The following is a 27,082-nucleotide window of genomic DNA, read 5'->3' on the forward strand; positions in this document are numbered from 1 at the left end:
GGTGTTTGTGTCCTGTAAGACTGTAAAGCCAAACCCTGTTCTTTTTTCCTAAAACCAACCACGTTTGTTATTGATGGGGAAAAAAAACATCAATTGTGGTGTTGTACCGATGTAGTGCTTTTATTTTGAAAGAGACTGTATGCAAACTGTACATTTCCTGTGAAAACAGAAGTGTATTTTGAAAACAGACAATGCATGTAACAGGCTGAAGTTGACACGGCGTCCCAGAACGTCAACAACCAACACACCCAGGGTACCTTGGACGTCATATGTGGACGTGGAAAGTCCATGACCAAACGTGGACATGTGACGAGGTCACAGTGAGGATGATGATGATTGTTGACGTTCCAGGACAGCATGTCAATTTATGCTTGTTACGCTCATTGTGTCTTTTCAAAATAAATCTCAGTTTTCACAGGAAATGTTCAGTTTGTGCTTGTTAGATGCAGACACCTCGTAGTTACGTTTATTTCCTGGTGCTAAAAAACGCAGATGGTTCAGGCAACAAAAGCATGTGGTTAGGTTTAAAAAAAAAAAACCCATCATGGTTTGGTTTAACATTCACGCAGGAGGTGAACAGCGAGCTCCTGGAGAAACAAACTGCTGCTGGCCGGTGCATTTCATATTGCTGTGAAAGTTGCCTTTGTTCATTGGTTTCTTACGTGGCTATCCACTGATATAGCGCCAGGACTGGATGACTTCAGTTGGTGGTCACTGTGTCAACAACTGCTGCCCCTTGCGCGTATTATACCGCCGCAAAAGGCGTCCTTGTGCGTCGGTGTCTAATGCCCAGGTCACTGACAACGCAGCGGTATTTGTTTGAAATGAGAATGGGCCGGTCCACCACACCAGAAACACTTCACAGCCCACCTCAGAGGCTAAAGAAATATTTCTGATATTTTTACAAAGAACTTTTTTTGCCCTCCAATAATAAAAACATATTTAAAGACTCATTTAAAAAGGAAGACTTACGAGATTTCAGTTGGACTGTAAAAGCTCGTCAGGCTCTTTTTTTCTGGGTAAACTGGTGAAACCAAATGCTGGTACACCTTGGCGAACCTTAACCCCCCCACCCTAACCAGCAACCCCACCCTCACCACCCCCCGGCATTAATCCCTTATCTAAAACTCGTACGGGGAAACAAACAGGGTGACCTTGGTGAGATAGCGGCCCAGCAGGTTGTGGCGTTCCAGCTCGCTCATTTCCACCTCAGCCTCCAGAGTGGCGGGACCCTTGATGGGCTGCACCAGGAGGAGGGTGCCGGTCTGTCGTCCTGAACGCTGCACACTGAAATAGCCCCGCCCATGACCACCCGCCAGGCCGAAACGCAGCGTGTCACCCAGGACACGGGCTGCCGACACCCGGAAAAGGACACGGGGGGCGGACATGTTGGACACCACAGACAGGAAGTGGAAGGAGATTGAGTTTGGTGCCTGAGTGCACGCCTTGTCTCCCAGCATGCATGGGTTCCTCTCACAGCGCCTGTGGACACAAAGTGGGTAAATATGTTAATTTAGGATTTGTTTTCACTCTTGCTTTCATACTCTGAAAAAGAAGTGGACGCAGCCTTCAGGTCTGAGGAGTGAAGCCAATGCAGAAGTGCCTTAAACCTGCATTCTTTCTAACAGCCAGCAGGGGGCGACGCCACTAGTGGAAAAAGAAATCAGATGGTGTAGAAGTGAGTGAGAAAATGATCCTACTTCTCACTCAGTGAGCATTTTCCTGATCAGTTTATGGTTTCAGTCACTAGTTTCAGGTCGTCTTCAAAACAGCACCATGTTCATTTTTATAAATGATGGTCCCATTTAGAGTTAAAGCTTTAGGGTGAAGCTAACTCGTGGTCCCCACCATGGTGACCTTTCAGTTAGGATAGATACCTTGTAATGCGTTTTTATTTAGATATCCATGAACATGTTTTTGGGTGTTGTCCTAGAACTTTGGCCGTTCACAGTGTGTTTTCAGTTCATGCTAGTCACACACTTGTCACTGTGGATGGGTGTAACGTGCCACAAACCAAAGTTGAGCTGGCCTCAGCCTTTTTCAGTGTTGCAGTGAAGCATCAGCCAAATAAATGTTTTTATTTCTAGCTATGGTACTGTGTTGTTTAGCTTAGTTAGCTGACACTATTATGGTAGCCTTATGTGTGCTGTGATGCAATAAGGTGGTGAAATGTTAAAATGATCATAAGTATAGATGTTTCTGACTAAATCCAAACTTCAGATGACGTTCAGTTAGGGTGCAATGTTGCAAGTAGCACACACACACAAGCCTTTGACAGCTAATCCACGCTAACAAACACCTGAGTAATATTTCAGTGGTGACTCAGCAATAATGTACCTGCTCACACTGTTGCACTGTCATTAGTAGTGTGAAGAAAACATAAGGAGTTGGCCTTTTCATTTTTTTCTGGTAAGTAGCCTACATGCTTTTTTTCAATTAGTATCACAGTTAACATGAGTTATGGACGCACCTTGCTGACCAAGCTAGCTAGCATTAGCATTATCTGATAACTAGCCAGGAGCCAGGTGCAGTCAAGTTGCTGTATAGGTGGGCATAGTGTTCTCGGGTTCTTAGTAAGCTTAGTAAATAACCAATATGGTGATGGCCAGTAGGCTGTCTTGGTATGCAAACTAGAGGCTTCAGACAGTAGTCAGCAAACCGAACGGTGACGTCATGGTAGCTACATCCAGTTCTTTAATACAGTTAATGGTTCCAATAGATTCTGTCAGACAATGAGTGAAGCTCCTCACGGGGTTTTTCATCTGTCTTTCTGAGAAGATGAAACCTGTTCCTGGACTTTATGGTCCACATTCTGAGATACATGAGTATCCACAACAGCATGTCATGATTTTAGCAAAGTTAACCAACAGTTAATATGTTAGCATAAAAAACCCTACAGCTCCCATTAAGTCATTTTGATACATCAGCGTGCTGTTGGTTTCTATTTGATCCACTAATGCTCTGGTGACATCATCTCTCTAACAACTAGCTTTAATCTCTGCTGTCTTAAAAACAAAGGTGTCTGTCTCTCTCTTCTGATGTTTGATCTCCAAACTCTAATCAGTTCATCCTTGAGTTGAAGAGAACATTTGTGCCAAATTTCAACATATAGCATTCAAGAGAATGAGCTGGATGCAAAGTCACAGTGATCTTCATCTTCGACCATCAAAGTCAAATCAGTTCATCCTTCGAGACAAAGTGGACGTTTGTGCCATATTTAAAGGAAATTCCCTCAACGCATTCTGGAGATTACGTTCACAAGAATGTGACGTACAGACTGATGAGCCAAAGGCGTTGGCTGGCGCAGAGGCATAAAAATACCTTTGTCAGTCCTGTGTCCATGTGCTAACTGCTCTGTTGTCTCTTTAGATGCCAAATGTGTCTCGTGGGAAAAAATTGCATCAACATCACTTTCTTCACCTCCAGTAAAAGCTTGCACTCAGCAACATAAACTGTACATGTATTTATCCAGTTGAATGTGATTTACTGTGACCATCCTAATCCTCCCATCACATAACACTGGATGGTTGGCTCGTGAGTCGAATTGTCTGGAAAAGCAGAAGTCAGTCAGCAAAAATTTTTATTTACATCTTCAATGGTTTGTTGTTGTGGTCTGAGTGGCTGAAATTTATTCATCTGTTCTTCCTCCACAATTGAAGAGTTGCTGAATCGCTGTAGTTCTCCAGAGACTCCACGTTTGTTTACAGTATGGAGGGATAAAATTGAATCAAACAAATCACTGTCTCCTAAAATTATACGCTGCTCACATGCTCTGCTTTAAGGGCCTGTGAATCTAATTTCAAAATGATGCTCTGACCTCTCACTGTCGTCCGTCTTGGTCCTACATGCCACAGTGCCTTTTGTTTTCCATCTTTAATAAGCAGCCTGTAAGTGTCCTAACCAGTAACACTTCCAAGTTTTATTTTCTACTGATGTCACAAGCTCGCCCTGTATACCCCCCAGAGAGTCTGCACGCCACGGCACTGACCTCCCTGCTGCGCTGCTGAAACATACAATTAGGATTCAGCTGTAGGAATAAATCAAACCTCGATAACCACTGTTGGTAAACATGTTTAGTTCCTGTTTCACGCCTCTCGACCGCCATCAGCTGATCAGCTGACTCAAGCCCACAAAACCTCAGCAGAGCATCTCAGGCCAAACCTCAGTCAAGGCATCTGAGGCCAAACCTCAGCCAGGGCATCCGAGGCCAAACCTCAGTCTGACTCTTACTGTCAGAGGAAGGGTGCTAACTGTCGGGTGGAGAGAGGAAGTGGGAGACATGGAGGTAGAACTCATTGTTTTCAAACTCTGTCCATCACCGTCCCTGTCATTTATCTGCGTCTTTGTCTTTTGAGGTGAGAAGCTTTCTTGTTTTTCTAGTCTCTTCTGCCCAGTTTTCATTCCTTCTCTACTTGCTTTGCTTGCAGTTTCATTGCGCCCTTGAGATGTGATTTCGCTCTTAATTATAAGCCATGTAATGTGTTGGCTGCGAGCAAACAGTGAGCAACCCTTGTCAGCTTCAAATTCAGTGTTTTGAATCCAACCGACATTTTGAGTCTCAAAAACAGAGCTTGAAAGTCCAGTCTTTAGGACTTGGGGGGATATAATGGCAGAATCAGAATAATATTCATGATATGTTTTTATTAGCCTGTAATCACCTGGAACTAAGAATCCTTATGCCTTATATCTTTGTATGGAGTGGGTCTTCTTCAGGTCCCTCAGAACAGCACCAGACTCTGAAGCCAATTTGACATAGTGGCCAAACGGATATCCAGCAGGAGCTCGGAGTAGAGCCGCTACTCCTTTGTGTCAAAAGGGACCAGTTGAGGTGGTTCAACATCTGATCAGGATCCTCCTGGGTACCACCTGTTAGAGGTTTCCAGGTACGTCCCACTGGTAGGAGGCCCCAGAGACCCAGAGAACCTTGGTAAGATTATATATCTCATCAGGCCTGAGAAGACCTTGGGGTCCCCCAGGAGGAGCTGGAAAGTGTTGCTGGGGAAAGGGACGTGTGGAGTACTTGCTCAGCCTGCGGCACCCGCAACCTGGCCCCAGATAAGCGAATGAAAATTGACGGATGGATGGAGGTTGCTAAAAAGATTGCTGTCCATCAAATAAGTTCATAGTAAGTGAAATGTACGATATCTACAGTTTTAACTTTCACTTAAGAACTGACTCCTACGTCCTACAGATCAGCTGTGGAGATTCGTAGCACTGCAGAACGATGTGATACAGGACGGTATGCTCTTACATTGGCGACGTCTTGATGTACGTGGCGTTTTTCATCTGCGGACACTCCACCGTCACACACTGGAAACCTCCGTGGGTGTTCACACACAGCTGGTCTGCTGTGCAGTTGTGCATTCGGATTTCACACTCGTCGATGTCTGAGCACAGAAGGACAGAGGTGTTAGAGTTACCACACGTCCCTAAACATTCCCCGCCCTGACTGATAGGATGACCTTTGACCTCTGACCTGTGCATCTGCGGCCATCTCTGGAGATGTCGTAGCCGTCTGGACAGAAGCAGTGGAAGCTGCCGGGAGTGTTTACACACTGATGGATGCAGAGCCGGCCAGGTTGACCAAGAGGGAACAGATGACACTCGTCGATGTCTGAAACACACACAGGATCCTCATGAGAAGTTTCAGTATTCCATGTCCCTGATATGAGGCACTCGTTTCATCTACTGGTTCAGCATTTTGTCTTACTGGTTACACAAACACTCTTATTTCTCACCTGTGCAGATGTTGTTGTCGCGGCCTGATATGGTGAAACCCACATCACAGGTGCAGCGGGTGGAGCCCAGGAAGTGAGTGCAGTGAGATGGACGGATGGAGGAGAATGGGGAGGAAGACGTGGGTAATAAAGAGGAGACAGGAGAAGGTGAAGATGCTGAAGAGGAGGAGAAGGAGGAGGAGGAAGAGGAGGAGGAGGATGCTGACAGAGCTGCAGAGCCAGAGAAAGAAGAGGAAGGAGCAGCAGGAGAGAAGGAGGCCAGGGAGTTTCCGGTGCTGTTGAAGCCTGAAAAAGAAACAAACAAGACTTGATAAAACTACTGGTGCTGACCCAGCTGAACCAGTATCAGTATGCTGGTTCTGTGTCAGTGCTTACGTCTGCACATTGGCTGCTGGCCGCTCCACCTCAGAGACTCCAGACACACTCGGGTCCGCGGGCCAATCAGCTCGTAGCCAGGCTTGCACAGGAAGTGGACCTCATGTCCGACGCCAAACACTCTGCCCAGTCTGCGGCCATGAGCAGGGGGCTCTGGTTTGGGGCAGGTTGCTGGGAGCAGATAGAGATGTTCTTATACTTTCTGAACTTTTTCAACCTCATACCTGTCTGATGTTTTTCTCTTTAATGATCCCAGGTGAAATTAGTATCTCCACCCTCTGTTTGGTGATCTACACCAGGATAAACTGTTACGTCTCACCGCCAGCCTTGAAGATGGCCATGGTGCTGTTGTGCAGAGCGCTCATCTTCTTCCTGAGCGAGCGGAGGCCCTGCTGGTACGACGCCTCATGGACCGCCAACATCTTCTCCACCTGCCGCAGAGAGTTCAGCAGGTCATGGGTGGATGGACACTCCTGTGGACGGGGACAAAGAGAGGTTAGAGGACAGACTCTGATTCTGAAAAGGACCCTGGAACAGGTGATTTGTGACCCTCTTTAGGTATGGTTGTTACATTACAAACGATATCCTGATGTTTATCCCTGATGTCTCACAGCTAAAAAGTTTTGTGTTATCTGGACAATTTTTTTTTGAAGAGAGGGTGGCACGGTGGTGTGGTGGTTAGCACTGTTGCCTCACAGCAAGAGGGTTCCTGGTTCACTCCCGGGTGGGGGAGCCCCTCTGTGCGGAGTTTGCATGTTCTCCCTGTGTCAGCATGGGTTTCCTCCAGGTGCTCTGACATGTTCTCCCCGTGTCAGCGTGGGTTTCCTCCAGGTGCTCTGACATGTTCTCCCCGTGTCAGCGTGGGTTTCCTCCAGGTGCTCTGACATGTTCTCCCTGTGTCAGTGTGGGTTTCCTCCAGGTGCTCCGACATGTTCTCCCTGTGTCAGCGTGGGTTTCCTCCAGGTGTTCTGACATGTTCTCCCCGTGTCAGCGTGGGTTTCCTCCAGGTGCTCTGACATGTTCTCCCTGTGTCAGCGTGGGTTTCCTCACAAAACAAAAATGTGGTATGTGCTAACTACACTGGACTACATGCTGTAGCTTATGCATATCTTGTTAGACACACACACTGCAGCTGCTAGCTGCAGTGTGTGTCTCCAGTCTACAGTGTCTCCAGTCTGCAGTGTCTCCAGTCTGCAGTGTCTCCAGTCTACAGTGTCTCCAGTCTGCAGTGTCTCCAGTCTACAGTGTCTCCAGTCTGCAGTGTCTCCAGTCTACAGTGTCTCCAGTCTACAGTGTCTCCAGTCTGCAGTGTCTCCAGTCTACAGTGTCTCCAGTCTGCAGTGTCTCCAGTCTACAGTGTCTCCAGTCTACAGTGTCTCCAGTCTGCAGTGTCTCCAGTCTACAGTGTCTCCAGTCTACAGTGTCTCCAGTCTACAGTGTCTCCAGTCTGCAGTGTGCTCCAGTCTACAGTGTCTCCAGTCTGCAGTGTGTGTCTCCAGTCTGCAGTGTGTCTCCAGTCTGCAGTGTGCTCCAGGTGTGACATCTATACATAGAGGTGAGGTTTTCATAGCGGCTGCAGTAACATCTGGGTGAAAATTGGACCTGAGCCAGCTGCTGACCTCCAGCTGACGGCTCAAACCGCCGCTCTCACAATAACACAACGCAGAGAGGCTCCAGGTTTGTGTGTCTGTGGTTTGTTACAGGCAGTGACCCAGTGGTGCTTATACAGAGGAGGGTGAGCCTGAGTTCAGCATGTTTGAGCGCACTGACCAGACATTCAGGGACGGTATAACACATGAGGAAATGAATTAATGAACTTACTCCAGCATTAACAGAAGCTATATTGAAGTGAATCTAATTTTAGTTTAGTTCAGTGTTTTAGTTTTGACACTTGCTGCACATATTTAACATTAAAACAATCAATCAATCAATTTTATTTATAAAGCCCAATATCACAAATCACAATTTGCCTCACAGGGCTTTACAGCATACGACATCCCTCTGTCCTTATGACCCTCACAGCGGAGATGAACTAAAACTAATTTAAAATAAAGCCCACATTTCAAAATAAAACAAACTAACTTTGAGACACCAAATACCCTGTTAGTACTTATTTAATTCCATCTATCATCATGAACTTAAGGGCATCCTGACGCCACTCACAACGTGATTACTTTTAGATTACTTAATTAATTAATTAATTTAAAGGGTTTAAGATACTGTGTTGGCTATTTTGAAAAACAAATATTTAAATATAAGTTTGTCCTTTCATTGAACAATTTTCTCTCAATTTGTCACAAATATCTGAAATCAATATACATCCATTAATTGTTTTGTATTTAATTTGTTTGGCTCCACAACATGTTGTAAAAACCAACTTAGCTTTTTGTCCCTAAAGTGATCCCATACCTTTAACATACTTTTCATCAGCTGGTAAAAGTTGCTCTACTGAAAACGTATTTAATATAATATGATGGTAAAATAAAATAAAGGCCCACTAAAGTTTTTTTAAAGGAACTTCTTGGAGCTTTAAACTTTTATACACATTTAAATTTATTTATTTATTATGTTGTTTTTATTTGGCATTTATCTAACACAGAAAACTGAGCAAAAATATAATTTTCTAGATTTTTCTGGTTCAGACGGACAATTAAAAATAAAATCTAATGAAAAATTACAAATGAAATTGCCTTTGAGAATCATCAGTGTAAGAAAAAAAAATTAAGTTTTCTTTTTTACCTCTCTCAGTCTGTTGTGAATAGAAGTTTATTCTTAATTGACTTGGACAGACTGAATTAATTACACTTTTAAAAGGATTTGACCAAACACATCTTGTCTCAGACTTTACTGTGTCCCAACGAAGTACATTTTAAGTACAGTACACTACTTAAATACAATTTGAAAATATTTGTCATTTTTGTACTTAAAGTATATTTTTACGGTAATATTTTTATGCTTTTACTTAGATCAGGTTATTAATGTGGACTTTTGAGTTTTGAACAGTTCAACCATGTTTCATGCTCATATTGTTCCATTAAAATGATTTAAGTGGAAATATCAAACATTTCATAAAAGAAACAGCAAAAATTTTACACAATATTTACAAAAAATTACAAAAATAAAATAAAATAGAATAAAAATTCTCATAGTTTTGCCAACTCTTCTAACCTGAGTATTAATCTACTACATTAGAAGTATTGTGAGTTGAGAGTTCTGCCTGTTAGGACTCAGTAATCAACTTAATTGAGACGAAGATGGACATCCTGCCTCTGTGAGTGAAATAAACCTCAGTAACATGAGTCCAATCACATGTCGTCAGAGTCACCTGGACTCACCTGAGCAGAAGAACAGGACATGTGATGAAGACACAGCATCATCAGAACAACCCAGACCATCTTCATCCTGAACAAAACCTCCATCCTCGTCCTGATGAACCTCTTGTGTCTTTACTCAACTCTTCTGCTGCAGCTCCAAAACTAAGTTATCTCCTCTACTTCTGTGTCTTTTCGAGGGCACTTGCCAAATTTCTCCTCCACTCACTCCCACCCCTCCACCCTGTCATAGGAGGAGGAGGAGGAGGAGGAGGAGGAGGAGGGGAGCGACTCCCACATCTGGAACACACTCTCACTTTTTTGATCCATCAGCATCCCCAGAAATAGACTCTCAAATTAGAAGTCAGCTGCTGGTGGCGTCTTTTAATCTTCACCCACTCAAAGCAGCTTCGTCCTGGTGACTATTTCAGATTCACTCACCAGCTCAGGAATGTGACTCGTGCTCCAATTACAGCAGCTTTTTTTTTTTCTTTTTTCATAACCCCAAACCTGCTGTCTTGCAGGATAATGTGGTGTGGCTCTGTAATGACAGGGCAGCCATATCTGCTGATAGAGCCGCCTGGATTATCCCCCAGCAGAGAGAGAGAGATTGAGAGAGAGAGAGGGAGAGCTGCAGGAGGAAACATTAGAAAGAGACCCTGAAAGCACCCCTCATATAAAGTCATATATAAAGTATGATAATGAGTATGAACGCACACTGTAATTTCCTATAGGAATGTATTTTAAATCTTTAGAAGTTTGTGAATTGAAAGAAGCAAATAAAGTGGTGGTTTTGAATGTACTGAAAAACAAGACCTTGAATGTCACTGAAGACTCTTGAGTTTGATAAGATGTATGCAACAATATCAAAGTGTAATGGAACAAAGAACTTTCATGAAACATGCAGGTCTTTCAGTTAAACTACTTAAACAAATACTCTGTTACAAGTAAAAGTCCTGCACTGAAAATGCTCCTTCAGTGACACTATGTGAGTTTAATCAGAAAAATGTACTTAAAGTATTAAGTAAGTTTCACAATGTGACTGTTACGCTATCTTGTATGATGTCGTCAGATGATTCTGACTCATACGAAACAAGCCAGAGTTTGTTTTTCAGATTTCAGTGTGTAAGATTTGGGGAGAGTCAGTGGCGTCTAGTGGTGAGATTGCAACCAGCTGAAACTTGTCCAGGTTAGAAATTCTTCAGTGTTCATTGTTTGGGAGGTTTTTACCAGGAAGACAAACTGACCAGGTCTCATTTATACAACAGTGTGTAGGATCCATACTAAAAAATGTATGTACGGACAAAATCTGAAAATGGTGTATGCCAAAAAGTATTCGACAATTCCTACAGTCAGGCTCCACCTCACCGTCTGCGCCGCAACTTTCCTGTCTTCAAACGTTTAGAAGCATGGGTCAAAGTTTGTCCATCAAGTCTGTCTTTATACATCACAACTTTTGCGTTTATGCGTACGCAGTGTTTATAAATGAGACCCCGCTGATTTAAACCAGTAAAAACACTGAATAAAGATGTTTCATGTTACAAATCAGTGTTTCTCACGGACGTGCCTCTAACCCAGCACCAGGGAGCGGCAGTAGCTCAGTCCATAGGGACTTGGCTTGGGAACCAGAGGGTCGCCGGTTCAAGTCCCCATTCGGACAAAATATATGGAGCGTGGACTGGTGGCTGGAGAGGTGCCAGTTCACCTCCTGGGCACTGTCGAGGTGCCCTTGAGCAAGGCACTGAACCCCCCAACCGCTCAGGGGGATTAATAAAGTGTACATATATATATATATATGTATTTGCTTGCCTTTTTTCCTCTGATAACTTGAGATCCAGATGCTCAGGAGGTTTTTAGAGGAAGATTAACACAGGTCTCTTCCTCTCCAAGACAAACAGACGTGCTGATTTAACCCAGTACAAACACTGTATAAAGCAGTTCATGTTAAAAAATCTGTGTTTTCCAGACACTGCTTGCTGCAGAAGGCCAACCACTGGGCCAACGTGAAAAAGCAAATGTCTATCTAGAGCCAGTGTTTGGTTTGTCCATTTTGGGCTACTGTAGAAACACAGCAGTGCAACATGCTGATCTCCATAGATAAGGACCTGCTCCCTGTGTAGATATAAGCAGCTCATTCTGAGGTAACGAAAACATAACCATTCATATTTTCAGTTGTTTAAACACTAAAGAAAACACACTGATTACATTATATTCCATTCTGCCAGTAAATCCCCCTAAATCCTAATAATAATAATAATAATCCTTATTTATAAAGTGCTTTACGTGTCAATAATTAAAACAGACAAGACATGAAAACAAGCGTGGGTTTCCTCCAGGTGCTCCGACATGTTCTCCCTGTGTCAGCGTGGGTTTCCTCCAGGTGCTCCGACATGTTCTCCCTGTGTCAGCGTGGGTTTCCTCCAGGTGCTCCCACATGTTCTCCCTGTGTCAGTGTGGGTTTCCTCCAGGTGCTCTGACATGTTCTCCCTGTGTCAGTGTGGGTTTCCTCCAGGTGCTCTGACATGTTCTCCCTGTGTCAGGGTGGGTTTCCTCCAGGTGCTCTGACATGTTCTCCCTGTGTCAGTGTGGGTTTCCTCCAGGTGCTCTGACATGTTCTCCCTGTGTCAGTGTGGGTTTCCTCCAGGTGCTCTGACATGTTCTCCCTGTGTCAGCGTGGGTTTCCTCCAGGTGCTCTGACATGTTCTCCCTGTGTCAGCGTGGGTTTCCTCCAGGTGCTCTGACATGTTCTCCCTGTGTCAGTGTGGGTTTCCTCCAGGTGCTCTGACATGTTCTCCCTGTGTCAGCATGGGTTTCCTCCAGGTGCTCTGACATGTTCTCCCTGTGTCAGTGTGGGTTTCCTCCAGGTGCTCTGACATGTTCTCCCTGTGTCAGCATGGGTTTCCTCCAGGTGCTCCCACATGTTCTCCCTGTGTCAGCCTGGGTTTCCTCCAGGTGCTCCGACATGTTCTCCCCGTGTCAGTGTGGGTTTCCTCCAGGTGCTCTGACATGTTCTCCCTGTGTCAGCGTGGGTTTCCTCCAGGTGCTCCGACATGTTCTCCCTGTGTCAGCGTGGGTTTCCTCCAGGTGCTCCCACATGTTCTCCCTGTGTCAGTGTGGGTTTCCTCCAGGTGCTCTGACATGTTCTCCCTGTGTCAGCGTGGGTTTCCTCCAGGTGCTCTGACATGTTCTCCCTGTGTCAGCGTGGGTTTCCTCCAGGTGCTCTGACATGTTCTCCCTGTGTCAGCGTGGGTTTCCTCCAGGTGCTCCGACATGTTCTCCCCGTGTCAGGGTGGGTTTCCTCCAGGTGCTCCGACATGTTCTCCCTGTGTCAGCGTGGGTTTCCTCCAGGTGCTCTGACATGTTCTCCCTGTGTCAGCGTGGGTTTCCTCCAGGTGCTCTGACATGTTCTCCCTGTGTCAGTGTGGGTTTCCTCCAGGTGCTCCGACATGTTCTCCCCGTGTCAGGGTGGGTTTCCTCCAGGTGCTCCGACATGTTCTCCCTGTGTCAGCGTGGGTTTCCTCCAGGTGCTCCGACATGTTCTCCCCGTGTCAGGGTGGGTTTCCTCCAGGTGCTCCGACATGTTCTCCCCGTGTCAGTGTGGGTTTCCTCCAGGTGCTCCGACATGTTCTCCCCGTGTCAGGGTGGGTTTCCTCCAGGTGCTCCGACATGTTCTCCCTGTGTCAGCGTGGGTTTCCTCTAGGTGCTCTGACATGTTCTCCCTGTGTCAGCGTGGGTTTCCTCCAGGTGCTCCGAAATGTTCTCCCTGTGTCAGCGTGGGTTTCCTCCAGGTGCTCCGACATGTTCTCCCTGTGTCAGGGTGGGTTTCCTCCAGGTGCTCCGACATGTTCTCCCTGTGTCAGCGTGGGTTTCCTCTAGGTGCTCTGACATGTTCTCCCTGTGTCAGCGTGGGTTTCCTCCAGGTGCTCTGACATGTTCTCCCCGTGTCAGGGTGGGTTTCCTCCAGGTGCTCCGACATGTTCTCCCTGTGTCAGTGTGGGTTTCCTCCAGGTGCTCCCACATGTTCTCCCTGTGTCAGCGTGGGTTTCCTCCAGGTGCTCCCACATGTTCTCCCTGTGTCAGCGTGGGTTTCCTCCAGGTGCTCTGACATGTTCTCCCTGTGTCAGTGTGGGTTTCCTCCAGGTGCTCCCACATGTTCTCCTTGTGTCAGCGTGGGTTTCCTCCAGGTGCTCCCACATGTTCTCCTTGTGTCAGCGTGGGTTTCCTCCAGGTGCTCCGACATGTTCTCCCTGTGTCAGCGTGGGTTTCCTCCAGGTGCTCCCACATGTTCTCCCTGTGTCAGCGTGGGTTTCCTCCAGGTGCTCCCACATGTTCTCCCTGTGTCAGCGTGGGTTTCCTCCAGGTGCTCTGACATGTTCTCCCTGTGTCAGCGTGGGTTTCCTCCAGGTGCTCTGACATGTTCTCCCTGTGTCAGCGTGGGTTTCCTCCAGGTGCTCTGACATGTTCTCCCTGTGTCAGTGTGGGTTTCCTCCAGGTGCTCCAGCTTCCTCCCACAGTCCAAAGACATGCAGGTTAATTGGTGACTCTAAATTGTCCGTAGGTGTGAATGTGAGTGTGAATGGTTGTCTGTCTCTATGTGTCAGTCCTGTGATAGTCTGGTGACCTGTCCAGGGTGAACCCTGCCTCTCACCCGGTGTCACCTCGGCTCCAGCCCCCCAACAGGATAAGTGGTTACAGATAAAAAAGAGACTGTCTCAGTGTTATCATCTGATTTCTGTGTCTCCATGTATCCTTGTTCAAAGAGAACTTCAACCAAACTAATTTTGAGTCGAGGAGGCACTTACCCAACAGTTTTTATATTTACCTGTAACTTTAAGATGCATCATCTTTGGAGAGATCAGGATTAAAACATGGTTTTCATAAAAGCTGATAATCACTGTGGTGGGGTGAATTTGTTTCATAACAAATGCAACATTAATAGAAATAAAAACATATAAATAGGTGCTGCAGAGCTGAGATCCTGAGTCAGTTCTTGTGTCACATTTTCCTCACAGTAGTTTAAAACAGATGATGGTTGAACATGATGCATAAAGGCTTCAGATTGATGCGTGAGATTCATCACATATTGGTGCAGTGAACCTGTCGTCCACCAGGTGGCGCTTCAGTTTTTCATTTCAACCTTGGTGCTGCATAAATACATTTCTGGCTTTTCCCAAACGTGCAGCTGGAGTTTGGATCCAAAGAAAGTCCTGTCAGAAATATTTCTTCACATGTGGCCGAGCCGCATTTAGAGAAAATGAATATTTATGTTGGTGAAGTTACTAATTACAACACGAAGCTTTGATCTGTGAAAAACCACATGAAGACAGAGAGCTGAGCTGGAAGGCTTTGTCTTTCACACAGAAACATAAACTCAGGTTTTCTTTGTCTCTCTTTGTTTGTTTGTATTGTTTTATTGTTGCTTCTGCAAAAATAGAAAACTGTGATGAACAGAAAGATTTTAGGGACGGTCTTTTATTTAGGACAGAGGGACTTTTTTTATGAACTTTGTTTATTGATTTTTTTTTTACACACAGTAGTGTTGAAGCACTTGTGAATGACAGTGTGATGTAATTGTAGTGAAGTACGAAAGAAAACAAACAAACAAACCAAAAACACAAGACTTACCTACACAGAAACAAACCATTCATCCTGGTCATATTTCACTTATGATGGTAAACAATAATCATGCCCTTACAGTCAGGGTCAGTGTTAAGATATTGATTCAAAAATAGACAATATTCAGTCAGGGATAGCTGGAAAGCTCATTTTCTTCACACAAGCAAAAAACAGCCGCCACATCTTTTAAGATTTCCTGGGAGAGCCTCTCAACGTGTGTCAGATTTTCTCAAGTTGTAAATGACTGAGAGTCTCTTTTATCCAGTTATCAAGTGTGTGAAGGCAGTGTTGGTGAATTCCGTCTCATTAGCATTAGACGTCGTCTAGACAACAGATCCATAATGGCATCAGGCTCCATGAGTGTCCCAGTGACCTCCGACAAAGTAATGAAAATCGCAGTCCAGTAATTACGCAGCCGTGTACCAGTACATGACCAAAACATATGTGCATACATGGTAGGTGTGTGATGACATATTTCACAAGAAGGGTCAATACTTTTTACTTTGTTTTAGATTCCCTTGAGCCTTCCTGAGTGAGCAGGGAAATGCATGACTCTCCCTCCACTGTAAATAATCATGTGTCACAGTTTCTGCAGATGATAAATGGTCTGATTTTGGAGATTTTTAAAGAAAACACGTCCATGAAATGCAACCAATTAAGGCTGAGTGCTCCTCGCTTAAACCACATCTAAAAGCTTCCCCAATGCTTAAAAAATGATTTGCAGTGCCTCCACCCATCTCATAAGTAATGAACAGTCCCTTACAAAAAAACCTGTCCTGTAGTCTAATATGTGTAGTGATGGAAAAACTATTTCAACCCTTAACCAAAGTAGTACAACAGTGTAAAAATACTCCATTAAAATGTAATGTAAAGGAATATTTCACCCAGAAATCCAATCCAACTTTATTTGTAAAGCACTTTAAAACAACCACAGAGTACGTGCTGTACAGAAGAAAAAATAAAAGACAATAAATAAAAGACAAAACAGCTCGCACAAGACATAAAACATTTGTAAAAAAATAACAACTATACAATAAAAACAAATAATAAAATACAATAAAACAAACAATAAAACAAAATAAAATCAACGTCTTACAGGGTGTCAAAGGCCAGGGAGAAGAGATGGGTTTTAAGAAGAGATTTAAAAATAGACAGAGAAGACGCCTGTCTGATGTGCAGAGGCAGATCGTTCCACGTTTTAGGAGCTGCCACAGGGAAAGCACGGTGCCCTCTGAGAAATGACAGTTACTCTGCTGTGTTACTGCGAATTCTTAAAGGTTTTGATGGTATGTCTCTGGTGAACAAAGAATCCAAACACAGCAAACGTTGTTGATTAATTAAAGTCACTGTGGACCACATGTAACAGCAGCAAGGTAATGCACCGTGTTTCAGAAGTACTGAGCGAATGACAGGATAAATGAGACCTGGATTAAACTGCTCCACTTTGTTCATGGATGTTTTGATATAGTTTAGCTGTTGATAAACGTGGTCCCCATTGACTTCAACTAATCAACAATGTTTGCTGGTTTTTGGATTCTTTTTTTTTTTTAATTGTGTACTGCGGTGATAACAGAGTGAAAACAGATACAGAGACATACAATAAACACAAAGACCAACCAAATACATCCAAACAAAATAAAACAATATAAAACAAACAAAAGTAGAGCGCAGGCTGAAAGTGATGGGCACACACACACACACACACACACACACACATACACAGGCAGGTGTTTGGATTCTTTGTTCACTGAAGGCATGTGAGAAAAAGTGTTAGGACTTTAAGGTAACACCGCATGAATAACTGAAATATAAATGGTAATTAGTGGGTGAAATATTCCTTTAAGTAAATGTATGTGACTATAATCAGGAAAATATACTCAAAGTACTTTTTATAATAAATTACTGAATTATTCTCACTGATGCATCAATGTCTTCATCTTACAGGTGGAGCTGGTTTTAACCACTTTGTAAGATCGTCATCAGCTCTGTGTGTAAAATCTGAATCTATAAGTGAGCGTGTCTGTCAAGTAAATGTTTTGCTATAAAGATTTCCCTCTGAATTATTGTTGAATAGAGACGGGCTGCCATGAGGGGGTCAAAGGCCAAGGGGCCCATGAAAAGGTCTACAGTTGACTTTTAAATTGTATCACGTACAATAATGAACTTACTGACTTCTGTCACTGACAATACAGGTGAATAAATGTCATTTTAGAATTAAAACAAATTTCAACTTGCCGTCTGCCACCAAAGTTTGGTGAGGAGAAAAATATTTCTGCACCCTGGGTCTCTGAACAGTCTTCACATTGCATAAACTGGTTATGACAGTTGACAGCCATATAGTCTTCACACTGTTTCAGCTCAGCACACAATATTTATTAATAGCCTCAAGACTGATGAATAAACAAAGAAAAAACATTTTTGTTGACTCCTGATTTGATCTTGTGATTTAAAACCTCACAGTAATTTCCTCAATCAATGTTTGATTTGACTTCTCATTAATCAGTCATTGGAGGGATTTTTTTTGGCCCAGGACACATGTGACCACCTCAGCTTTTAAAATAAGAAAACAAAATACATCTGGAAATATGATTGACTGGATTTTATTCGCAGGAAGACTTAACAGGGATTCCCCCCGTGTGTGGATGAGGGGCCCAAAATGTCGTCCCCCTGCTCATATTTGTGTGTGTGTGTGTGTGTGTGTGTGTGTCTCCATTAAGCGGAGGGATTAGCAGCTGGGACAGTGACAGTTGGATTAAACCAAGCAGCGCTGTTTTGTGTAGAGAGCAGAATGCATGTCCATCATACTGCAGCAGGTGGTTACCACGGCAACGTGACTGATGGTTCAACTCCTTGGCTCCAGGTAGATCGTCCTATTGGTCAGTTTATATTTATTCATCCATAAAAACACAACCCTGATATTTGGCATAATTTGGCTAAATGCACCTTTTTAATTTCTCTGCTGTTTTTTGTTGTTGTTTGTTTTTTGTAGTTTGATTTTGAAACAGTGTCTGTCATGATGTCTCTCATGTTCGCCGGCTGATATTTGGTTGAATTTAGGCTGTGACGCCCACCAACGTCTAGACGTCAACGTCTAATGCCAACATCATTAATGTAGAAAACTGACAACAGATGAAGTTTTATCTTTAAGTAACCAGAGTCCAGTGTCTTCCAAATGTCTTATGCCAACGTCATTTTGATATATACACATTTATTATTTATATTAATCTGTATTTACAGCAAGAGACGGTGGCTGTAGAAAAAAAATCCAATAGTGTTTGAATTATTATTATAGAATTTATTAGTTAATTACCGATCAAAGAATCATAGGTTTAAACCTGTTTATGGCCCTGTGTGTGTGTGTGTGTGTGTGTGTGTGTGTGTGTGGGCCACTGACCCTCATTGAAATGCATGCTGGGAGGCTGCTCTCAGGCTGCTGACGGAGGTTAACTGTGAGATAAATAAAGCAGCCCAGGAGACGCCCCCGGCTCTCCTCATCATCATATCGTAATTAGATAGGACAGCTTTAATTAAAATGAAATCATTTAATGGATTTTGTAATTAAAACAGAGTTGGATGATGGCTGGTTGCTCGGGTCAATTTATCAACACTGATTAAACTTTTATCAACCAATCAAAGCTTGCCCAATTCTGGAGGTAAACGTATCATTTATTCTCTCCGTCAGTATTCAGAGAAATCTGCCGTGAAGAGTTTTAAATCTCAGACTGAACTGACATGGATCACAGTTTAACAACCAGAGCTTGTGTTTAAAAGCCTGACACCAGAAGATCGTATTTTTAAAGTGTCAGTTCATGCAGATAGTTTTAGTTTGATTTGTCCAAATTTAGACAGAGAAAATGGAGATGGAAGGAATTTCATTGTGTTGCTCACAGCATCAAAATATCATATTTAAAAACAAAAAATCAGCAGAAACATTTTATTGATGATTATATCTGTGTATATAAAGCAGATGTTTGCAATAAAACAACAGTGCTCATTGAATCACAACATAAAATACAGAATATACATTAATGGTGTTCAGTAACTGCACAATGACTGAGCTGTAAACAGAAATGTAGTAAATGTACAACCATCAGCCGCGACTTGAAAAAAGGACACGTATCTAGTCAGAGGGCAGAGGGCAGGTGTGTGGTGTTGATCGTCTCATCCAGCTGTCAGTAAGAAAGTAAATAAATCAATTGCTTCCAGTGTCTTTCGTCTCACATCTCACTCCTGTCTTTCACTCTCCTGCTCTGTCTCAGGTAAACTAAGCCAACAGTCACGCAGGTAGGAAAACTCTGAATAAAAGATAGTTTCGTTTTTGTTTGAACTATCTGTGTTTTTTCTTGAGGTTATAGCAGCAGACCTGATGAAACTTTTATCTACTGTGTCAGAAGAGATGGAAAAAGATGGAGCTTTGCTGCACGAGGTGCAAGCTAATTAACAGCACAGATATCTGGGCTCATAGCAGCAGGACGCACACACACACACTGTACTTGAGTTCAGAGCACTTTCAGCTTGTGTTAGATGAGCACTTCAGTAGCGTGGAGACAGGAAGAGTCCCCTCTGTGAAAACAGGGGCCCACCTGTGAATGGAGAGCCTTTCTCTCCCCCAGGTGCCCTCCAATGTGCAATACTCCAACCAACCAGGTGCTACTTCCTGGCCTCCCACCAACAAACACTCACCATTGTGTTCATCTGAAATCTTGACGAAGCTCTAAGTACTGCCAGCAGAGGCAGGTGAGATTTACAGCCCTCATGCAAATAATCTAAAGCACTGTACAGTGAGTAGCCAGCACGGAGGTCCATCACTGCTTAAATAATATCCAGAATCTAAACATGTAGCAGGTTGTACAGTATCTGAAGCTGCAGAGGACCAACTGTCTGCTGCTGGAACATCACTGCCTCAGCATTTTATTTTCCAGTTGGCCGTGCCGATGTGCCGTTTGTTACCGAGCAGCAGGGAAACCCACTTAAATGGAGCAGCAGATGTCGTGGCAGTTCTGCCACGACATCTGCTGTTCTCTCCCTGGATGATGATCAGACAGCAGCAGGTAGAGTCCATGCTGAGCTCTACAATTTTTGAACCAGAAATTGGAATTAAACAAACAAAGTTATGCTGGTTTCACTCATGCAAACTGCAGCTATCAACTTCACTGTAATCTTTTCACAACTTTTAATTGTTGGCAGAAACAGTTCTTCATTTGAATCCAGCAATAACAAAAGTATTATGTACAATATATGTTCACATATTACTTTCAATAATGTTGTTGTAAGCTACTGTCATTACCTGCATCTCTCTCTCTCTCTGTCTCATTGTGTCATACGGATTACTGTTAATTTATTATGCTGATCTGTTCTGTACGACATCTATTGCACGTCTGTCCGTCCTGGAAGAGGGATCCCTCCTCAGTTGCTCTTCCTGAGGTTTCTACCGTTTTTTCCCTGTTAAAGGGTTTTTTTGGGGAGTTTTTCCTGATCAGCTGTGAGGGTCATAAGGACAGAGGGATGTCGTATGCTGTAAAGCCCTGTGAGGCAAATTGTGATTTGTGATATTGGGCTTTATAAATAAAATTGATTGATTGATACATTATTGGTGCATGGTACTTTATTTACTTGCCAAAAAAGTTGTCAGTTCAGGGGCCGTTTCACAAAAGCGATTTACTCACATGCAGATTGCAAATGGTGGAATTGTCACATTTCACAAAAGACTGCTGCTCGCAAATTGCAGATACATTCGTGAGGACTCTCGCATGCTAATGCAAGTCTGACATAATTGGTTTTCATTAGTGAAACTAGTCAAAATGAACAGCACAGGAAATTATGTCATGTTGTAAATTGCAGCTAGCATGTTGCTAATTTGCTGGAACGGGTTCCAGGTCGAGTGGCACGATCTGTTCTGTGTGCAGAATTGAAATGAAGTCTTTTCAATTCAAGAGTAACATCCTGTTTTAATGTGAACATGTTCCTCCGTCACACATTTAAATGATGCATCTGAACGCCGACATACACTACTTCCTACACCTGCAGTATGTCAGATATTTTATAGATTTTTGGGAGATCAAATGGACTGAACTACTCTTTTTCTTTTCTCTGGAAAAAAAGATAAACACTTCATTGCAACATAAGTGTTTCTCAATAAAACGAAACCAGGATCAGTAGAGCGTGTTGTAAAATGGCTGCAGCTTAACTCAAAAAAGTGAATTTAGTGTTTCATCTTCTCATTAAAGTCCAACGTAAATCTCATTTACACATCCCCGTTTTTGCAGCCAAAAGTAACACCAGTGTTATTTCAAATGTATTGTCAATAGTTTATAATTATTAAAGCAAGAAAAAAGATTTGGGGTAAATCTCAGGAATACTGTATTTGATTGACAGCAGCTGACAGGCTGAGCTCCAGCAGGAGAGCAGAGACAGAGTCAGTGAACCGGTCCCTCAATTATTCTAAAGATTCAGCTCCTGTACAGTCGTCATGAATGTTGAAATTAGCCATAGAGACCAGAACTGTTTTTGTACCAGGCTGTAAACATGTTTATTTGTGCTGTAGTTATTTAACATGGGGGTCTATGGGGTTTGGCTCACTCTTGGAGTCACCCCCAAGTGGCCATTAGAGGAACTGCAGTTTTTGGCACATCCATATTGGCTTCATATTTCAGTCCCACAGGTTGCCACTTTGGTTATCGTGCCTAAACTTAACCACACCTTAACCACAGCATTGATGAAACGTAAAGTTTCAAAGTATCTACATACAAATGTAACATATCATCTGTTTGCAGAAATGTACACTGCCAACTCATTCTCACTGCGACCTCGTCACATATTGACGTATGACGTCCAAGGTACGTACATACGTACTGAATACACTTCAGTTTACACGGGAAATTTAACGTACAGTCTCTCTCAAAATAAACACACTACGTTGGTTCAACACTGTGACTTGATGTTTTCTGTCCTTTAACACACATGGTTAGTTTTAGGAAAAAAGAACAGGGTTTTTGGCTTTGGAATCTTATGGACACAAACACCACTCTCTTGGTTGAAAGTCTGTGTTTGTTGGAGCCTCCCACCCACCCTACTTGGACTTTTGCCGCTTTGACTTTCGCCCTTGTCCCGCTACGCTTCCCTCTGACGCCACCAAACACTGTAAAACTATACTTGCAACCAGCTGCATATCTGACGTTAAAGGACGCCTTTTTCCGTTGGTTTCTGACGTCACAAGTCACTGCCCAGGCGCTGTCTTTCACCTGAGAGAGCGGTGTTCGTGTCCCGTAAGATTCTAAAGCCAAACCCTCTTCCCTTTTCCTAAATCTAACCACGTGCTTTTGTTGCCTAAACCCGACCATGTGTGTTTGTTGTTTAAGGAAAAGACATCAATTGTCAGTGTTGTACCGATGTAGTGTGTTTATTTAAGAGACTGCATGTAAACATTACATTTCCTGTGAAAACAGAATTTTGAAAGAAGACAATGCATGTAACAGGCTGAAGTTGACACGGCGTCCCAGAACAAGGTACGTTGCACATCGTATGTAGACGTGGAAAGTCCATGAGCAAACGATATCCATATGTGACGAGGTCGAGACGAGTGAGAATGTGTTGTTCCAGCACCTTGTTGAATGCAATGAAGAATTAAGGCAGTTGTGAAGACAAAGGGGATCCAACCTGGTATTAGCAAGGTGTACCTAATAAAGTGACCAGTGAGTGTGCTACAGCAGACAAAAACATGCAGTTTAATTTGTTACACTTTAAACAACCACATTATGATCCACTAGGGGGCGCAGCATCTCCACAGGACAAATATTCAGCATCACTTTGAATGTGCAGGGTTACTAGAAAAACATGATAAACTTGAGCTCAGTGTTGTTTTACCTTCTGTTCTCCATTTGACTGATTCCACTTTACCTCCTTCACAGCTCCTCCATCAGTGCTGTCCCATCTCTGTCTCTCCTCCAGACTGCCCCCCCCACCCCACCCCCCCTTCTCACCAGATAAATGAACTGGTCATCCCTCCTCCACCCCTCTCAGTGGAGTGTTAGATGGTACGACCCACTGCCATACTCAGCGGTCACCTCTCTCCCTGTCTCAGTGAGGGAAGCATCATCAGTCAGACACTCTCAGTCGTCAGGTTTTATCTCTCTCCTCCTCCTCCTCCTCCTCCTCCTCTTCTTCTTCTTCTCTTGTCATGACCCATTTCAGGAGCGACTGCCACCGAGACAGATGTGAGTCCCAAATATACACACACACACACACACACACACACACACACACACACACACACACAGAGTCACATCAGTGTATTTGAGAGGATGTTGTTACTGAAGATGGTGATATTACAGTTGTGACTGTCCAAGATCCTGTGCAGGTGTGTGTGCTGCATGCACATGTGGTTTTGAGTTGTCCCAGTGTGTGTGTGTGTGTGTGTGTGTGTGTGTGTGAGTGAATAAGAGGCAACCTGTGCAGAGCTTTGGGTGAAAGTGCTTCATAAGAAAAAAACAGGAGATATATATAGTGTACATTGTGAGAGCTGAAGTCGTGTTCTGTTTTAAAGTTTAGAGTTAAGGATTATTCTGGTGTGTCTAATGCTGAAGACTTTAAAGTCTGACACCCTCTCACATTTAAAGACAACCTGACTTTTGTCGAACACGGTCGCTCTGTCGGTGGACATACATGTCAAAACATGATGCCATAGGTACCCTCCTGCGTCTGTTTTGGATGTTTACAGATGGCGTGTCAGTTTATACCTTTTACACGCACTGTGCAGAGTTCCCACGGTCATGGAAAACCTGGAAAAGTCATGGAATTTCGCAATCAAGTAAAAATCATTGAAAGTCTTCGAAAAATTCACGTGATTTGTTTTGTGTAATGAAATCGTTACACTAATCGTTCACTGATGATCCACATAATGTTTTCTGTAGCTGTCGGTGTAACGTAGCTCTAATATGCACCATGTGCGACAACGTTTTGTTTGCCATCACATACATTTATGTTTTCCATCATGTTCCGTCTCTCCCTCCATGTTGCCAGCTAGCTGAAATCATGTTTGAATCTAGTATGTTTGAAAGACGACAGGCAAGTAGGGCAAAATACACTTTCTACTCATTACATTCATAAACTCTTTGAGGTTGAGTTCCAAAACCATGTTGGCTTTAGAAAAAAAACATCATGATTTGGCTTAAAATTCACACGGGAACCGGGCAGGGGGCTTCCAGGTGAAAGTCCGGAGTTTGTTTGAGAACAGGCTGAAGATGGCGCAGGGTCACTGTCTGCAAGACTAGAGCAAGACTCCTTTTGAGATTATTTCCCATTCTGCTCCTGCTGAAAAATATAACGGCAAACTCCCTTTAAGAAATATGGCAAATTAACAATTCCTTATGTGTCCGCAAAGACACATAACTTTAGAAGCACAAGATAAAAAGTGTCACATGTCGCTGGTGTTTGTGTCAGTTCAGCATCAGAATAAAGTCTAAAGCTGAACTGTGTGTACGTACAAACTTCACGTTTTAGATTTTAAAGCTTCAACTCGCTACCAGCCTCCTTTGGTTCAACGTATCATCAAATAACGTTACAAAATTAACGTAAAGTGACTGTAGTTAGGTTTAGGAAAAGAAAGTTAACACAATTTTGAATTCTCCAGGGGAAAGTCCTGTGTTTTGTGACCCATTCACCACCTCACCTGTCCCCTAACTGGACAGCTTGGACCGCCTCTGTCGTGTTCCCGTCAGTGCATTGGTCACATGATCACAGCCTTCCAAAATATTTGGGTTATGCACGAATTATTGGCTCATTATTATGTGGGAAATGTACAAATTTTGTCACATTACTTTTCATGGGAAAATGTACAAACTGCACGAGAACAGCCTGAGTGTCACAGTCTCCTCATCACTCCACAGACATCTGATGTTTTCAGACACTGGTCCAGTATCGAGTAGCCAAACAGCGGGAACAGCCCATTGTTCCGACCATATTAAACTCATTGTTCCGAAGTCCGTTCTGAAATCATCATGATGCCCTGTGGTTAAGGTCTGGTTAGGTTTAGGCACAAAAACCACTTGGTTAGGGTCAGGAAAAGATCATGGTGTGGGTTAAAATGAAAAAGAAAGTGACAAACACATAAGCCGTGAGCCTGCTCCGCCTCAAGCCTTTCCCAGCTGACCCAGAGCCGGTCGCGGGGCACCATACGCCCGCTGCGAGCCGTTCAGCAGCGCAGACAGTCGGACTAATGGGCTGTCGAACTAATGGGCTGTCGGACCAATGACATGGACCCTCAAACAGCTACGCGCAATTATGCACCGTCAATTTATGTCCAATTAAAGTTTTTGTTTCTGTCACTGACAGGTTCATATTGTTTCACATGTTTTGGTCTGTTTTGTGTCCAAGTCTCGCTAAAGAAGAAATCTTGATCTGAAATCTTGATCTGACTTTTTCACTTTGTTGAAATCAGCCAAATATTCAGCCATGGCAGTGAAAATCTTTTAGACAACACTAAACTAGGCTTTCTGTACTCAACAAACATTCCCATCACATTGCCGCTGTTGTTTTTCCTGCAACAAGTCACCTCTCATGAGATTTCAGAACGAGACTTCTTCTTTAGTGAGACTTGGTCACAGTACAAACAGACCAACAACAAAACATTTCTCTTCTCTGCTGCGTCGGCTCCATCTTGGTTTAAGACACTTACAATAACAATCTGAGCCTGTCAGAGGCAAAAACAAAAAATTTTATTGGACATAAATTGACACTGCACAATTGCCTGTAGGGATTACAGCCTGTTACACAGCTGTCTCTCTCAATACTGGACTAACTGAAGAAACGTCTGTCTCATTTATTCACATAGACACTGAAAACATGACAATGTAGGATCCAGGTTTACTGAAGTCACATGCTTCACGGGTGTCATCATTTATTCACTAAGGCTGCTTCTGTTGCATTTTGTTGCACTTATTTTTTATCTGTACGTCCACCTTTCCACCTCAGTGTAAAAAGTTTCTTGCAATATTACAATGGGTTTTTTTGGGGGGGGGTTTTCTGCTTTTTCGCTCTGTTTTTACTGTAGAAATTGAAAATATGCATAAAAGCAGGTGGATAGAAATGCACAAAAAGAACAGGTCAATAAATGAGCAGTCAGACAATCAAAGAGTTTCTCCAGATTATCTCAACGTCTTTATTCGGAGGCCAAACTGAAAATGATCAGTAATGATCTCTCACTGAGCGGTGAAGCTGTGTCACCACGGCTACAACAAGCATGGAGGTTCAGAGTTGAAGCAGGAAGTCGTCTGCAAACTGTGATGATGTTCATCTTTGTTTCCTTTGTTGACTGCAGCACGCTGGCGTCTGATAAGCCTTTAAATGCATTTATGTGCTACTTCCTGGATCGTATTTTAGCGTATCACCGATGCACTGAAACGAGCACAGCACAGCCTCATGTGTTGCTTTAACGCAGGGCTGCTTTTACTGTAAAGACTCTGTGAGCAGTGATCTGAGGCTCCTCAGTTGATAGAATGGAGCTGCTGTTTGTGGTTTATTGTTATTTCAAATGTCTGAGTTTCTCTGTGAAATATTACAATACATTTTATGAAATCAGCTCCATCATCAAAATGAAATCATTATCACGTCCCAGCATTTTCTATTCCTGAAAAATTCCCTGGTTGAGATTTACCGTCTCTTGAAGTGTTTATCTCAGATGACTCTCAGGTCCTTTCCTCGATGAGAACAGTGCTAACCACGGTAAAGATCAGCCTCCTCTTCAGCATCCACCCTCATCACACGTGAGTCGAGTTCAAGGTTGTGTTTATTCATCCATAAAATCAGGGAAATGTCAGCGCTCACACCCTCGCCACCGTCCACGGTCACAGACGAGAAATAACATCAGTTTCTGAAAGTGGCCTGCTAACATTTGAGCAGAGGCTGTGATCACCAGGCTGTGAGGAAATGACCCCGAAACTCAAATATGTTATTTTACTGCTGCAGAAATGACCAGAGCTGCAAACTGGAACCCTTCTCACTGAGTGTAATGTTTCAGGTTTTGTGCTTAGTTTAACTGAGCGAGGA

The 27,082-nt window shown here is 43.4% G+C and overlaps 2 protein-coding genes across 3 annotated transcripts in view; one reads left to right on the top strand and one right to left on the bottom strand.

Moving 5' to 3' along the window:
- The window catches only part of LOC117262750 (fibulin-7-like), an 11,736-nt gene extending 1,920 nt beyond the window's left edge, over window positions 1-9,816 (bottom strand). Inside the window, exons 1-7 of the mRNA XM_033635869.2 lie at window positions 9,449-9,816; window positions 6,433-6,586; window positions 6,114-6,284; window positions 5,739-6,023; window positions 5,477-5,614; window positions 5,252-5,387; window positions 1-1,482 (exon numbers count right to left, since the gene is read on the bottom strand). The exon at window positions 1-1,482 is cut by the window's left edge and continues 1,920 nt beyond it. Of these exons, the coding sequence (XP_033491760.2) occupies window positions 1,122-1,482; window positions 5,252-5,387; window positions 5,477-5,614; window positions 5,739-6,023; window positions 6,114-6,284; window positions 6,433-6,586; window positions 9,449-9,532 (1,329 nt within the window). The 5' untranslated portion in view covers window positions 9,533-9,816 and the 3' untranslated portion in view covers window positions 1-1,121. The remainder of the gene's footprint in view (window positions 1,483-5,251; window positions 5,388-5,476; window positions 5,615-5,738; window positions 6,024-6,113; window positions 6,285-6,432; window positions 6,587-9,448) is intronic.
- Window positions 9,817-23,098: 13,282 nt separating this feature from the next.
- Window positions 23,099-27,082, top strand: part of LOC117261995 (uncharacterized) — a 67,748-nt gene continuing 63,764 nt past the window's right edge. For both annotated transcript variants that reach the window (XR_013491560.1, XM_078167567.1), the window contains exon 1: window positions 23,099-23,253. Coding sequence is in view for 1 of the 2 variants with exons in the window: in XM_078167567.1 (XP_078023693.1) it covers window positions 23,217-23,253 (37 nt within the window). In the remaining variant the exon portion in view is untranslated. The remainder of the gene's footprint in view (window positions 23,254-27,082) is intronic.

The sequence above is a fragment of the Epinephelus lanceolatus genome, chromosome 5 (genome assembly GCF_041903045.1).
Source record: "Epinephelus lanceolatus isolate andai-2023 chromosome 5, ASM4190304v1, whole genome shotgun sequence".
Classification (NCBI taxonomy): domain Eukaryota; kingdom Metazoa; phylum Chordata; class Actinopteri; order Perciformes; family Serranidae; genus Epinephelus; species Epinephelus lanceolatus.